This window comes from Nothobranchius furzeri, chromosome 13 (genome assembly GCF_043380555.1).
Source record: "Nothobranchius furzeri strain GRZ-AD chromosome 13, NfurGRZ-RIMD1, whole genome shotgun sequence".
NCBI lineage: Eukaryota > Metazoa > Chordata > Actinopteri > Cyprinodontiformes > Nothobranchiidae > Nothobranchius > Nothobranchius furzeri.
In genome coordinates this window covers 68,101,628-68,115,390 of record NC_091753.1, presented here as the reverse complement: position 1 = coordinate 68,115,390, position 13,763 = coordinate 68,101,628, and the positions used below count along the sequence as shown (strand labels likewise).

Here is a 13,763-nt window from a genome sequence, read left to right as displayed (position 1 = left end):
CCTTCGTATTATGTAATGCTAAACACTTAAAATTAACTTTTGAATTCAGCAGTTTATCATTGGATTTAGATGCAGATATCACTGTCTTGGAAAATTGGTCAGAGCAATTTGGCATTAAGTTTGATTAGTAAACTTTACAGTATTTACACTCTTAATCTTCTTAGGAATTACATGATGTCCACACAAGGCGTACCACTGTTCTCCATGCCCTTCCTGTCTATCTACGTGAGGAAACCTCTGGATTTTTGAGGACATGTGTGGTAAGTCCCAGTATTGTAAATTTGAACAAATCATTCTATTTATTTATGCATAAAGACAACGCACATGAACATTTTGGAAAAAGTGCCATTGTTTCAACTACAAACCTTTGGCAAGATGTTAAAGCCTGCCACACACGAGAGCAATCAGCTGAGCAAACGGCCTCGAAGGACTGTTTGCTCAGCAGATTGCTCGCTGTGTGCGCCTGATTTTCACCGAGTTTTCCGCCTCACGAGACGCTGAGGTGAATATCTGACCAGTTAGATATTTTCTGCCTCACAGGGGTAAAAACTCGCTGTGTGTGCACTACTGAGCTGCTGGCTGAGCTGAAATATTCTAGTGGCCAATCAAAGCACTTTCTCCGCTCACATGACCCCAAGATGTATTCAGATACAGCCCCTTACCCTGTCTGTGTGTCTGAAAAATAAACAAAATGGTACCTTGCGGATCGATGGGCCCACTGTTTCCATTACCCTTTCGGAAGGATTCTGGGTCTTCCAGGTGCATCTCTTGGAGTAAATTGGCATAAACTCCTTGCCTGGTCCATCTTTCCAGCTACCGTACCCATATTTTCCTAACCTTCAAATGCCGTGGCGGCGACGTTTCAACTAAAAAGGATAGGCATTTCCTCCGTTTCCAGCTCTGTCTCTGTGTTGTTTCTTTTCTGACATGCAGACGGGGCTGCCATCTTGGGGTCATGTGAGCGGAGAACGTGCTTTGGTTGACCACTAGAATATTTCAGCTCAACCAGCAGCTCGGTAATGCGCACACGGCGAGTTTTTACCCCTGTGAGGCGGAAAATATCTTAACTGGTCAGATATTCACCTCAGCGTCTCGTGAGGCGGAAAACTCTGTGAAAATCAGGCGCACATGGCGAGGTATCTGCTGAGCAAGCGGTCATTCGAGACCGTTTGCTCAGCAGATGGCCCTCATGTGTGGCAGGCTTTAAGGCACTGAGAAAAATCAACAGTCACTGCAAAGAATTCAAGCAGCTTTCATTAGCATAACACTGGCACACACGGAAGCCATCTCACTTTATTCGTAAATGAGAGCACAAAGCAACAGAATGAACAGGGGTAGGGCTGGGCGATATGGCCTAAAATCAATATCACCATATGTTGAAGATCTCACCTCGATAACGATAAGTAGACGATAACTACAGGAATGCGCAGCAACAATATTTGTCCACTAGATGGGGCTGTCTCGTGTATTACAATGACTAAAATTTTACATGACTCAAGGTGCTACAGCTTCTTAAAGGGACATAAATGTGGCCAACTTACACATCTTTTCATTTTTTTATTATCAAATTTATTGACATGGGAAAAATTATCTGGATGAGAGACAAGAACTTGGATAGCGATAAATCTTTGATATGTTGCCCAGCCCTAAACAGGAGTCTATCAGACTGCATTTATTGTTATTTACATGACAATCTACTGAAATAAAAATGTCCACAGTCAGAGTTTCAGTTCAGATGTGATTAGTGTATGATCTCCCTTTCATTTTTGTAAGGATGATACCAATGAGCCGGACCTCAGGGATGCAGCAGTTGTCCTCCTGACAACCATCACCGATGATGCCGAGAGTCCAGTTACGTACGACCCAGTGAGAATCTGTTATCCTAGAGGGTGATGTGATTGTCAACCTCTCCAGCCTTCCTGATGCCTTCCTGGTAATGTTCGGCCTCATCTATGCCTTACACCTAGATTATCCGAAGGGACTGACCAACACATTTGAGTTCACACAGAAAATCTTACTTGGTCTTGATGAGTCTAAACTGTCACCCACGCTGCAGAGTCAAAAATGACCTGATGTTACATGTGTAACTCAAAATCTGAAAGAGTGGTGGATTCAGATGGCTCACTCTGTTAGAGCATTGTCCACATCCACAATGTAATTTACTATTTGTCTGCTCTTTAATTGTTGATGTTAAAGTAACACACCACCATTTGGGCAAATATGTTCATTTTCCACTTCTCCTTGAGTTAACCCTCCCTCTGTCCTAATGGGTAGGACCCCCGCGAGGAAAGTTGACCATTGAGCAGGGTTGATGGTTCATCCCTTGGGTCCACGTGGCAGGGGTGAGGAGTGAGCACCACCTCACCCCTGCCACGTGGACCTCAAGGGATAAACCATCAACCCTGCTCAATGGTCAACTTTCCTCTCGGGGTCACCCATAAAGACAGTGGGAGGAACAGTTGAGTTTTACATTTTCTCTGTTCGTCCAGCCGTTCTGAGTCTGGCAACTCCATTTGTGGCTTTAGTTTAGCGTGAATAATTGAATCGGATTAGCCCATTCAACTAGTTTTATGCCAAATGGCATAAAGTACTCACTGACTTACTTGATAGTGGTTAGTGTAATTCATATTTTGTTAATGTTGAATTGATGTGCATCCTGATGTTGCTTTAAACCACCTACTCAAAGAAAGACTACACACTGCTGTTGTCCAGTTTTCAAAAGTGTGCGTTTGTAATTGTTTCTTTCAAATTTTGTTTTATTTTCTGTTTGAGTTGGCTTAATCGGTAACTTTAATTTGATCATAATTTGAAAATATATTTAATATTCTTTCAAATTTTGTTTTATTTTCTGTTTGAGTTGGCTTAATCGGTAACTTTAATTTGATCATAATTTGAAAATATATTTAATATAAACTCCAAATATTTAAGTTTATTTATGGTCTGATATACTCAAATATCTGAGTTTATAAACTCAGAAAATATGAGGCAACTGATTGCCTTACATTTTTTGAGTTCTGCCTACTTATTCAGGTTTACAGTGTACGAACTGTAAAGATTTTGTGGTGTCAGAGTTCACCTAACAGTTCAAGTGTTCATTTATTTGCTTTGTGTGTTCACAGGGCGTGCTCAGTTGAAGTTTCCATCTCTGCGCGTTCAAGATGTAAGAAAAATAACACGAAAGAAATGCAACAACGAAAACTTCAAAAAGGCATCAACAACCAAGCAAGTGGATCCATAAAATGGACTGATTTTTTTAAAGGCATTTTTTAAAAGTCTTTCAAAATGGACAGAATTAACGCGTCATGTTCAGAACAGTTTGCGTTCTCATCTTTGATTAATCCTGGTAAACAGGTCTGTTTTTGTTCTGTTCTAATTCTCTCTGTTTAATAAATTTAAACAAAATGACTTAGCTATTTTATTTACTTTTTTTCTCTGCATAAAGACGAAGTATCAGTAAATAGTGGAAAGTAAATGTATTGGTAGTAAGCAAATAGCAGATGTTAAATGTTACTTGCAGTATGTGTTTATAGAAAAAATAGAGATACTTAAATGCACTAAAAGAATATTACGTCAAGTTTACTGTAAAGTGTACTTTCAAAACTGTAAGTATACTCAATTATATAAGAAGTACACTACAAGTAAACATACATTATTACTTTAAGTATAATTTTAAGTATACATTCAAAGAGAAAAGTATACTCAATTATTTCAGAAGTACACCACAAGTAAACTTATAATGTTACTTAAAGTTTATTTTTAAGTATACTTTCAAGGGCAAAAGTTTACTCAATTTTATTAGAAGTAAACTTATACTGTTACTTTTAAGTATACTTTCAATGAGAAAAGTATACTCAACTATATCAGGAGTACACTACAAGTAAACTTATATTGTTACTTTTAAGTATACTTCCAAGGAGAAAAGTATACTCAATTATTTCAGAAGTACACTACAAGTAAACTTATAAGTATACTTTCAAGGAGAAAAGTATACTCAACTATATCAGGAGTACACTACAAGTAAACTTATATTGTTACTTTTAAGTATACTTCCAAGGAGAAAAGTATACTCATTTATATCAGAAGTACAATACAAGTAAACTTATAAGTATACTTTCAAGGAGAAAAGTATACTCAATTATATCTGAAGTACACTCCAAGTACACTTGTGAGGTTACTTTAAGTATACTTTCAAAGAGAAAAGTATACTCAATTATATCAGAAGTACAACAAATAAACTTAAATTATTACTTTGAAGTATACTTGTAGTATACTTCAAGTATACTTTTAGCGGCCCAATTTAGTCCCAAGGAGTATACTTCTAAGTAAACTTTAAGAACAAGTATGCAAATAAACTTCTGTACACTTAAGTATACTTGAAATTAAATACTTAAAGTATACTTCTTTTTCGTAAGGGCTCACACTCCGCATACACACCCTATTCACTCTGGTCCCGGTACTTCTGCACAAGGGGTACAACATTCACTGGTTCCAGAGTTAGTCCCTTTCTGCAGGGGTGCTGATGAGCAGGCTCCCCCATCCAACGCTGAGAAAAGAAACCCACCACCCCAGACCCCAACCAGATGGCCAGATCTCCCTCCTAGCCTCCAGCCCTGGGAAGCCAAGCGGCAACAGAAGCTGGCTAAGACCCCTAGTCTCCCCCCGCCTGCTCCAATACAGTGTTGATAAGGTGTATTCCATGGCTGGGGTGAGTGGGCATTGCATGCATTATCTGGCCTATTGCCAGCTGATGCCACCACACCACCCCACTTGCACCCACAACCCTCTGTTTCTAACTGCAGTTTAAAATTGGAAGTGGGCATCGGCACTTGGGTTGAGTCTGAAAAATCCTCCTGCCAAATGCCGTTGAATGTGCTCACTCCCAAGGCCCTAAGTGTGTGTTTGCGTGAAATGTCGGTGGTGGAAGTGTTTAATGTGCAAATAAAATTGGGGGGCAGGTTGCCACAGGAATGCGGAAATGGGATCCATTCCCACACCTCCTGGATTGCCCACCCCCAAGGTCCTTTGTGCATGTTTGTGTGATGATGTGAGGGAGTAGGAGAAGAAAAATGTATGGGGATGGGGAGGAATGGCTGGTTGGCCTAAGCCCTCCAGGGAGCCAGCTCCCCCACTGGCCCCAATAGGCACCTCTGTTCCCAAAATGCTACCCAGGGCATGGAGACCCCAGCCCATCTCACCAGGGCCCAAAGCAACAGTATCCAGAGCCCCACGGAGTCCGAGGGCACCAACACAGCCCCACCCCAGCAGAATATCTACTCCAATCCCTGCATTTGCACAACTTCCAAAATATGTAAGACATCTAGGTAAGGTTGGGTCCTCCCCCTCCTGGACATCCCCCTCTCCCGTGATGGGACAGAATTGTTATTATTTGAGAGAAGCCAAGGTCCACCTGAGGCCCCTGAGCCTGGGCTTGGCACGGCTAAGTGTTCCCGCCTTCTTCCTGGCAGCATGCATGTCAGGACCCAAATGGACCCGAACCCACAGCCCCGCCCAGATCCCCACACAGGGCCGGCCGCCCCCACACCCCGAGCCCCCAGACCCCCACCCAGACCCACTCAGGGGTGATGTAGCCGCCAGACAGCAACCCATGGCCAACGTCAAGACCCCAAGGGGCCCCACTCACAACCACCAGTAGTCCACCCCCCCAGGCAACCCAACCACCTCCTGAGCGGGGCAGCAGCCCCCCAGCCCCAGACACCCCCAGTGAACCGATTTCCAGGAAATGTCTGGATACTCCAAACTGAGACCCTCCAGCCCATCACCCACACCATCCCGCAGGACAATATCGATGATCCCCCATCATCGCTATGTGATGGAACCGATCAAAGGAGCCCAGAGAGATTGATTTGAAGTGGAAGCAGAGGCTGTATCAAGTGTTTTGCTTGTTTATCCTCTTTTTTTTCTTTGTAATGTTGCAGGTTGGAAATAAAGTTTGGGGAAAAAGTTGTACTATGTCCCATCCTGAAGTCAGATTGAAACAGGTGAAGAATGTTATTATTTTCAAGTAGCCATTTGAACTGGAATCCTTTTATTATGATGTTGAATAAATCAGGGGCTGCATGGTGGTGCACTAAAAGCATCTGCTGACAAAATCACCATCAGTCACAGAAGGCTTTACATTTTATCATAACTGAAATATAAGTGGACTGTCTAGCCGAGCACATGTCTGCATCTTTTTTAAATCTTTCATTATTGATGAGAGGTTATCTGGTTGGTTGGGTTAGCCCACGGCCAATTAGCTTTAGCTTTTCTTCATGGAACAATACTTCCTTTAAGACAGTATTTCTCAATTAGTGGGGCGCGCCCCCCTGGAGGGTGGGGGTGGGGGTGCAGGTAGTTATCTGGGAGGGGGGGGGGGGAGATGCAGGAGAATTCATTATTTTTTAGCATAATCTGTTCAGAATGCTAAACCACCCCCAGTCACTAGGTGGTAGCAGCTAACTAATCAATAAGCTGCCCTTTTAACCCAGCATAAGAAGACCGACCACAAACACACACACACACAAACGGGTGGCCCAGTGTGCAGAGTGAGCGTGCTGATGGATGTGCACAGATGTAGATGTTTATGACGGTGAAAAGAAAATCAGCGGAGATGCAAGAGGCCGGCAAAAGAAGACCAGAAAATATGACAAAGCCGACGTAGCGCTTGGATTTACCATGAACACGGTCGGAAATGAAGAAAGACCCATTTGTGTTTTCTGCCTAAAAACTTTGGCAGCCGACAGTATGGAATCCAAAGAGTTAAAGCGGCACCTGGAGACCTTACACCCCAGTTATGTTAACAAGCCCCTGGACTTTTCCACCAGCTAAACTAAATGTTTTCATACAAAACAGAAAAACATGCAATTAACTACGTTTTTGCAGGATAAGTGTTTTATGTGGTCAAACTGATGTAACTGACAGAAAAGTTTCAGAGTTCAAGGCTTTTCGAACTCAAAATCTTAAGAAAAAGTCCTTGTGAGTGTCATACACTTTTCAGCTCTAGTTATAAGTTAAAATATCATTACAATTGTTTAATGTTGGCAGAGAAAATGTAAAATGTAAAACAATTATATGAGGTTTTGAAAAAGAATTAGAGGTTTTAGTGGTTTAATTTTTACAAGGTTTTGAATGACTAATGTTTATGTTTATTTATTTGGCAGACGCTTTTATCCCAAGCGACTTACAATTTATAACCAATAGGGCATGTTGTGATCTGTGGGGGAAACCGGAGTACCCGGAGGAAACCCACGCATGCATGGGGAGAACACACAACTCCACGCAGAAAGGCCGCAGCTGAGTTTCGAACCTGCAACCTTCGTGCTGCGAGGCAACAGTGCTAACAACTGCGCCCCCATGCAGCAGACTTAATAAATTGAACTCTGAAATAGCTTGAAGTTGTAGCTCATTTCTCAATTTGATTAATTTTTTTCAATTTTTTTCTTTCCATAAACGGGGGGCACAACAGAAAATAATTGAGAACCACTGCTTTAAGGTAATGTGTCCCTGTCCAACTGTTTCCTGTCTCAAAGCTCGAGATGCTGCCAGACAGAACAGAGTGGCAGAGCCAAAGAAAGAAGAGAAGGAAGATCTGTCTTTAGTCTACGCAGCAAGAGGTCAGAAGAGAACTCAAACCTTAAGCATTTAACGTGATAAAGGAAGTTTCGGGGACATAGAGAGGATTCATATGTTGTTTTGTTGCTGATGCTTCCAGGTTTTGCCAGATATCCGATGGTGGGCTACATCTATAAAGTGAACAGCACAAGCAGCGAAGAAATCTGGCTCTGACCAGCGAAGCATGTCTGCTGTGTGTGCATGCACGACTAACGATGCAGTAGGAAGCCCAAAACTAAATAAGTCACCTGGAACCAGAACCAGGCTCCCGGAGCAAATTATTACAGATGTGCATCAGTTTGCTTTGGAATCACGGTTCAACAGAAAAATAAAAACACAAAGCATCAAGTTCTCCTGCAACCAGCGAACAACCTCCAGAGCAAATCAGCTGATTCTGTTTGTGATGAGACGTGCCACCTGTCCACAGGTAGTCTGGTCCATTCCAGTGAGACTAGTCTTCTGGCCTGTGCTCTAACCCGCTCTCTCTAACTTCCTGGGACAACTGCGTCCTCCGCTCTCGATGACGTTCGTGTCCAGTGATAACCATTTAAACAGGTAGACTAAAGACGTGTTTTCAGCTTAATCGTCTGTTGTTTATTTTGTGGGAACACACTTCAGGATCAGAGCGGATCTTCTGTTGTGTTTAATAATCATGATTCCTGCCCAGTCATTTCAGTTTCTCTCAACACAAACGTGTCCGCGTGTCACAAAGTCAAGCAGGTGCTCGTGTGTTTTCTCTGCCCCAATGTTGTCATACGTATTATTTCCTGTAACCACATGATAATGATGTCATAATGAAGGAATGCATTTACTTACTCCACAATGTTACATTTGAGAAGTAATATTAGAAATAAAGTGGTCCACTACTTTGTGTATGTGTGTACTAATAAAGTACAAGGAAATGTGATTATGCTGTTGTACCTGAGAATCAGCAGGGGTCGCTGTGTGTGTGTGTGTGTGTGTGTGTGTGTGTGTGTGTGTGTGTGTGTGTGTGTGTGTGTGTGTGCGTGCATGTAGGTGTGTGTGTGTGTGTGTACGTGTGTGTAGGTGTGTGTGTGTGTGTGTGTGTGTAGGTGTGTGTAGGTGCATTTGTGTGTGTGTGTGTGTACGTGTGCGTAGGTGTGTGTAGGTGCATTTGTGTGTGTGTGTGTACGTGTGTGTAGGTGCATGTGTGTATGTGTGAAGGTGTGTGTGCGTACGTGTGTTTGTATACGTGTATGTAGGTGTGTGTGTGTATACGTGTGTTTGTGTGTATTTGTGTGTGTGTGTGTATATGTGTGTGTGTGTGTTAGCATTGGGTCACAGGTGGCGTTGTGGCTTCTCTTCTAACAGGAAGTAGACTTGTGTATCTGCTACAGGGAACACACACACACACACACACCAAATATCAGCGTGCATGTAACTGGACCAAAGTCATTTTTATTTTCTGATTATTGTTCAGAATTTGATGAAAAAATAAAAATCCACCACGAAGAAGGAGAACCTGTTGCTGCATGCTTTCTAATCTGAGCGTAAGTCTGAACGGTGCATCAACCACTCATCAGGGAGTTATTGTTCCAGCAGTTTTCATGAAACCCTTAAAAGGCTGTTCCCAGTGCTGAAGGAGGAAGGACTTTAAACGTGTGGAGTGGAAGGCAGCTCTGTTCTGAAGCTGTTGAAGCTCTTCAAGCCTCTGATGCCATCAAACCAATCACATGAACTTCCTCCTCGCTCCATGTCACACAGACGGAGACACTTCCACAGCAGACAGCTGCGACACTTTGGCTTCAGGTGGGTACTTTTACCTATCCTAGATGTACCGGGCTAGGGTGTGTCATGTCTAACATCTACAGCAGGTTGGGTGATCGGGAGCATTTCTATACTCAAAGCAGTTGAGATGTGTATTCTGTGGTTGGTGGAGTAAAATGGTCGGTGAGAAGCAGAAAATGGCCTCCTTCCTGTCTGCTCGTCACTCACAGTTTCTCTGTCTGTTGTCAGAAAGCGTCCATGATGGAACACCAGCTGCTGATTCTGCTGACTCTGGCAGGTAAGAGCTAACGACAGTTTAGATTTTTATTACCTTTGCTGATCCATCAGCCTGTGACACTTTGGTTTATTAACCTTTGATCAGAAGAAATATAAACAGACTCATCATCAACTGTAATCGGATTACTGTCCCTGTGATCAGAATCACTGATGTCAGGCTGAACAGAACCTGTGTTGTGTAGATGGATTTATCATCATTGTGTGTGTCCAGCCCCAGTGGGCCTATAAGACACCACTTATTTAAATTCAAATTCAAATATACTTTATTAATCCCAGAGGGAAATTAGAGTTTCAGTACACACAATTCAGAGATCAGACATACATGGGCAAGACACATGACCACAGTCATTCGCAACCCTGAGTCGCGCTACCTTAATATAGATAAGAGGGTTACATGAGGATTGGTTCAGGTGGAGGGATAAAAAGGCACTTCAGAGTTACCCTCCATAGGGAGGGCAGCTTTGCTATGCAAAAAACACCTCAGACAGAAATGTAACAGAGTTCAGACAACACAACATAACCAGTAGGTGGGGTGGTAGGGTAGAGGACTCTCCAAACATCAGTGCATGCAGCCGCGATAAGCAGCGCTCGTCACCTCCGTTTGGACAGGGGAGGGAGGTCGTTGGGTTTAGAAAGCACAGTGACTCCTGGAAAGATTCAACTGCCTTCACCGGTCGCAGTCCCGCCCAGCCTGGGATAGGGAGACAGAGTTACCATGGCGACAGCAGCATTCCACATTTCTTCTGGGGGGGGGAGTTATCGCTTCAGCCTCACAGGCTCAAGGGCACCAGATTCAGATAAGAACTTGTTTTGGGGCCCGACAAAGATAATTTCCTCTCTGTCTTAAAGTTCTGTTAATCCTCAACCCCTCTCAATCCAATAATGGCGTAATTAATCTATCCCAACTGTGCTGTCCCGTCAACTCTTTCCTTGATCGAATCCACCTTCTGTGCCAGAGCCTGAATCTCAGCCAAAGTTCCAAGCTTACGACTCATCTTGACAATTATCTGAGTCTGTGCGTTCACAGCATGGTGTAATCCATCCCTGAGCTCCGGGATTGAGCCAATATTCCTCGACAGCTCATTAATTTTCCGGTAAGCCAGGTAACCGCTCAGGCCGAAAAGCAGGAAACCTGACACCAACACCACGAATATCCAGATGTCTTCAGAATCCTCTACAGACAGTTGAGAGAGGCAGATCAGGTTCCACTGTTTCCAGAAGTCCATGATATGCCCAGCTGGCTCTGCCCCAGAGGGGCACCTGGGAGCCCCTTCTCCCATTCTCATCGTTGAAAAAATCTTGTCAATCGCGTTGAGAGACCAACTGATCAGATCCATTTTAATAATTTCCACTTTACAGAAAAAATGCAGAAGCGCCGTACACCCAAAGACAGACAAAGAGCCTTGGGATAAGATAGGGAGGAGAGGAGGAAAAAAGCGTCTGTACTCTCCAAGAGCCGGAAGAAGATTGGCTGACTCTGAGTCTGACGGCTCAACCAAGCAAAAGTAGCCACCTTCTACACATTAAAATTAAATAACTGTTTCATCTTGTTGTTGTCATTCAACCAAAACGTTTCAGGCTGTCGGATCACCAATATTTCTAGAATAATCATATCTTGGACAATATCACACTAAATGTTTCTTAGCTCTCACTCACACCCCCACAGCTGAGCTCGGCGTTCATTTGTCCTTTAACCTCACGTTTGGTCTTGTCTGACCTACAAAGTGACATTTTGGAAGCAACCAGAGCACAGTTCTGTAGAGTTGGCGTTAAAGCGTGCCATTAATGCTAATTATCGTCTTCCTAATCAATGATTGTGATCTGTCTGGAGTTTGGTTAATAAAATACACTCACTTCCTTTCTGAACTTAACCCCACCAGACCCCCCACAGGTGTGGCTGCTGCAGGTAGGCACCAGCTCCACCTCTTTCATGGGGGAATTCATTTCCCTGGTATTCCTCATGCCTTCAGCCCCTTGAGGTCTTCCACCCTTGCTGCATTAGAACACAACCACCGTCATTAAACTCTGTGTTTGCTCTCACCCCCTGCAGCTTTGTGCAGCTGTCAATCAGGTAAGATCCTCCTGGCTTTAACTGGGTTTCTCAGCCCTAATGACTTTTGCAGTTTTACAGATGTGTGATTTTTACACCAAAGAAGCTTTTTGGTTCCTTTGCAGAAGAAAAGAGTAAAAGAATAGCAGTGGAGGAGTTAGCAGATGGGATCAAGCTGAAATGTGTTGAAGGCTCAGTTACAGGAAATGATCTGACGGGAGAGCCTGACCTAACATTAAAGTATGACGATAAAAACACAGGAGAATACACATGCTCAGACAAGGAGTCCAGAATCTACGTGAAATTCCGAAGTAAGTTCTGAAGAGTTTCTGTGCTGATGGGCAGTTGCGCCAACCTGAGATGATCCGTGCTGTTTGTGTTTGGGTGCAGCGTGTGATAACTGCGTGGAGTTGGACACAGCCTCCGTAGCCGGCATGGTGGTTGGAAACCTGGTGGCTACGATCATCGTAGGGGTGGCCGTCTACCTGATCGCCACTCAGAGTCAGACCCATCCAGTTCCCTCTACCAAGAAAAGTAAAACCCGTCTGTCTGGATCTCACGTGGGACCGCTTACATAGGTTTTACTGGGTTCTGGTGGTCATTTAGAGCTAAAGCTTCTCTAAAAGCTAACTAAACCAGGGTAACTGTCATCTACTGCTCTGATAATGAGGGACATTCAGTTTTACCGATGATAAATGCAGCTGATGCCGGACTCTGGCCTTCACAGTTCACTCCATGGTATTAAAATATAACCTCTACTGTTTTGTGGACTTGCCTTTAGTTAGCCACAGCAGCTCAATCTTGTTAGGACATTTTTAAAACTTGGAGCTTTTATTCTGAAGTGAAAAAGACTCTAGGACAAAACACAAGATAACAAACAAACAAACATACAAACAGGTCTAGCAACACCTGGCATGACTACATGACCAAGTTATTTCAGCTGCCTCTACTGAACCTCGTTGTAAAAGTAGTAGAACAATAGCTGCAGACAGAACAGCGCAGAGCATTTATTCCAGTGATGTCACCTGGCTGCTACACAGCTGCTTTACTGGACCTGGTTCTGATTGGTGCTGCTGACGGCCCAGAGCGACTGAGAACCTAGACCTGCTGAGAACACAAACCTTCATCAGATGTTTGAGGAAAACAACAAACTCTTTCTGAAGAACACACACTAAAATCATAGATCAGCCATGCTGTCTATTACAAGGATGTATGATCTTTACTTGGTGGTCCAGCTGACCAATCAGATATGGCATTTATTACCTAGAAAACTTAAAAGGAGAAAGAAAGGAAATAAATAAACATAAACGCATAAACATAAAACTAACCTCATGCTAGAGTGATGAACGAGCTGATGATCTTTTCTCCTCAGGGTCCGACAAACAGAGTCTGATTCCTCCGGAGGCCAGCGGCAGCGCAGACCATTACCAGGTAAGATGAACTACAATGACATCATATAAAACAAAACCCTCTTTTTACTTGATCTCTTCTTTTCCTAACCCAGAAACTGAAACCCAAACATGCTCAGAGGAGTGAGGAATACGACGTCCTCAGGAAGTAGATGAGCGGCTGATCCCACCTACCTCCTTCCAGGGGGAGTCCGCCAGGACTCAGAGCTGATTTAGTCTTTAATATGTGCTTTAGCTCAGCCTTTGTCATGCTGTACGTTCTACTGCTGGAACAACCAACTATGGGTTGTTGTTCTTCGTGTGTTTTGTAAAACAAAACCTTTCTTGACATTTTTGTTTCACAATTAAAAACTTATTAAATACTTCTCGTCTTTTCTGCCGCTTTATTTAAAGGAGAAAACGCTTATCCACTTAAGATGATCTGAATTTTATAACTTTAATTTTAAACTGTTCAGACCAGATAGACTTTTAGCTGCTGGTTAGCTACAGGTTAGCTACTGATTAACTACAGTTTAGCTACTGATTAACTACTGGTTAGCTGCTGGTTAGCTACTGGTTAGCTACAGATCAGCTACTGATTAACTACTGGTTAGCTACTGATTAACTACTGGTTACCTACTGATTAACTACTGGTTAGCTACTGATTAACTTCTGGTTAGCTAAAGGTT

General features: G+C 43.2%; 2 protein-coding genes across 6 annotated transcripts in view; both read left to right on the top strand.

The window, feature by feature from the left end:
- The window catches only part of LOC107372867 (transmembrane protein 25), a 276,351-nt gene extending 267,833 nt beyond the window's left edge, over positions 1-8,518 (top strand). For 4 of the 5 annotated variants that reach the window (XM_054738075.2, XM_054738074.2, XM_054738077.2 and 1 more), the window contains 2 exons: positions 7,530-7,613; positions 7,712-8,518. In XM_054738075.2, the coding sequence (XP_054594050.2) occupies positions 7,530-7,613; positions 7,712-7,785 (158 nt within the window). In that variant the 3' untranslated portion in view covers positions 7,786-8,518. Of the gene's footprint in view, positions 1-5,936; positions 6,000-7,529; positions 7,614-7,711 lie in introns of those variants that run through there. The other variant, XR_008561387.2, reaches the window with a different exon arrangement.
- Positions 8,519-8,651: 133 nt separating this feature from the next.
- Positions 8,652-13,457, top strand: LOC107372866 (T-cell surface glycoprotein CD3 delta chain). The gene is made up of 7 exons (XM_015941067.3): positions 8,652-9,381; positions 9,589-9,637; positions 11,687-11,707; positions 11,812-11,997; positions 12,077-12,220; positions 13,059-13,117; positions 13,191-13,457. The coding sequence occupies exons 2-7, from the start codon at positions 9,598-9,600 to the stop codon at positions 13,245-13,247; spliced, it is 507 nt and encodes a 168-aa protein (XP_015796553.3). The 5' UTR covers positions 8,652-9,381; positions 9,589-9,597; the 3' UTR covers positions 13,248-13,457.
- Positions 13,458-13,763: the final 306 nt, after the last annotated feature.

Bases quoted from the DNA above. Each gene is read 5' to 3' on its own strand.
- LOC107372866 (XM_015941067.3), top strand. From the start codon at position 9,598: ATGATGGAACACCAGCTGCTGATTCTGCTGACTCTGGCAG. The intron at 11,998-12,076 runs GTAAGTTCTGAA...GTTTGGGTGCAG, and splicing joins AATCTACGTGAAATTCCGAA to CGTGTGATAACTGCGTGGAG. The intron at 12,221-13,058 runs GTAAAACCCGTC...TTTTCTCCTCAG, and splicing joins AGTTCCCTCTACCAAGAAAA to GGTCCGACAAACAGAGTCTG.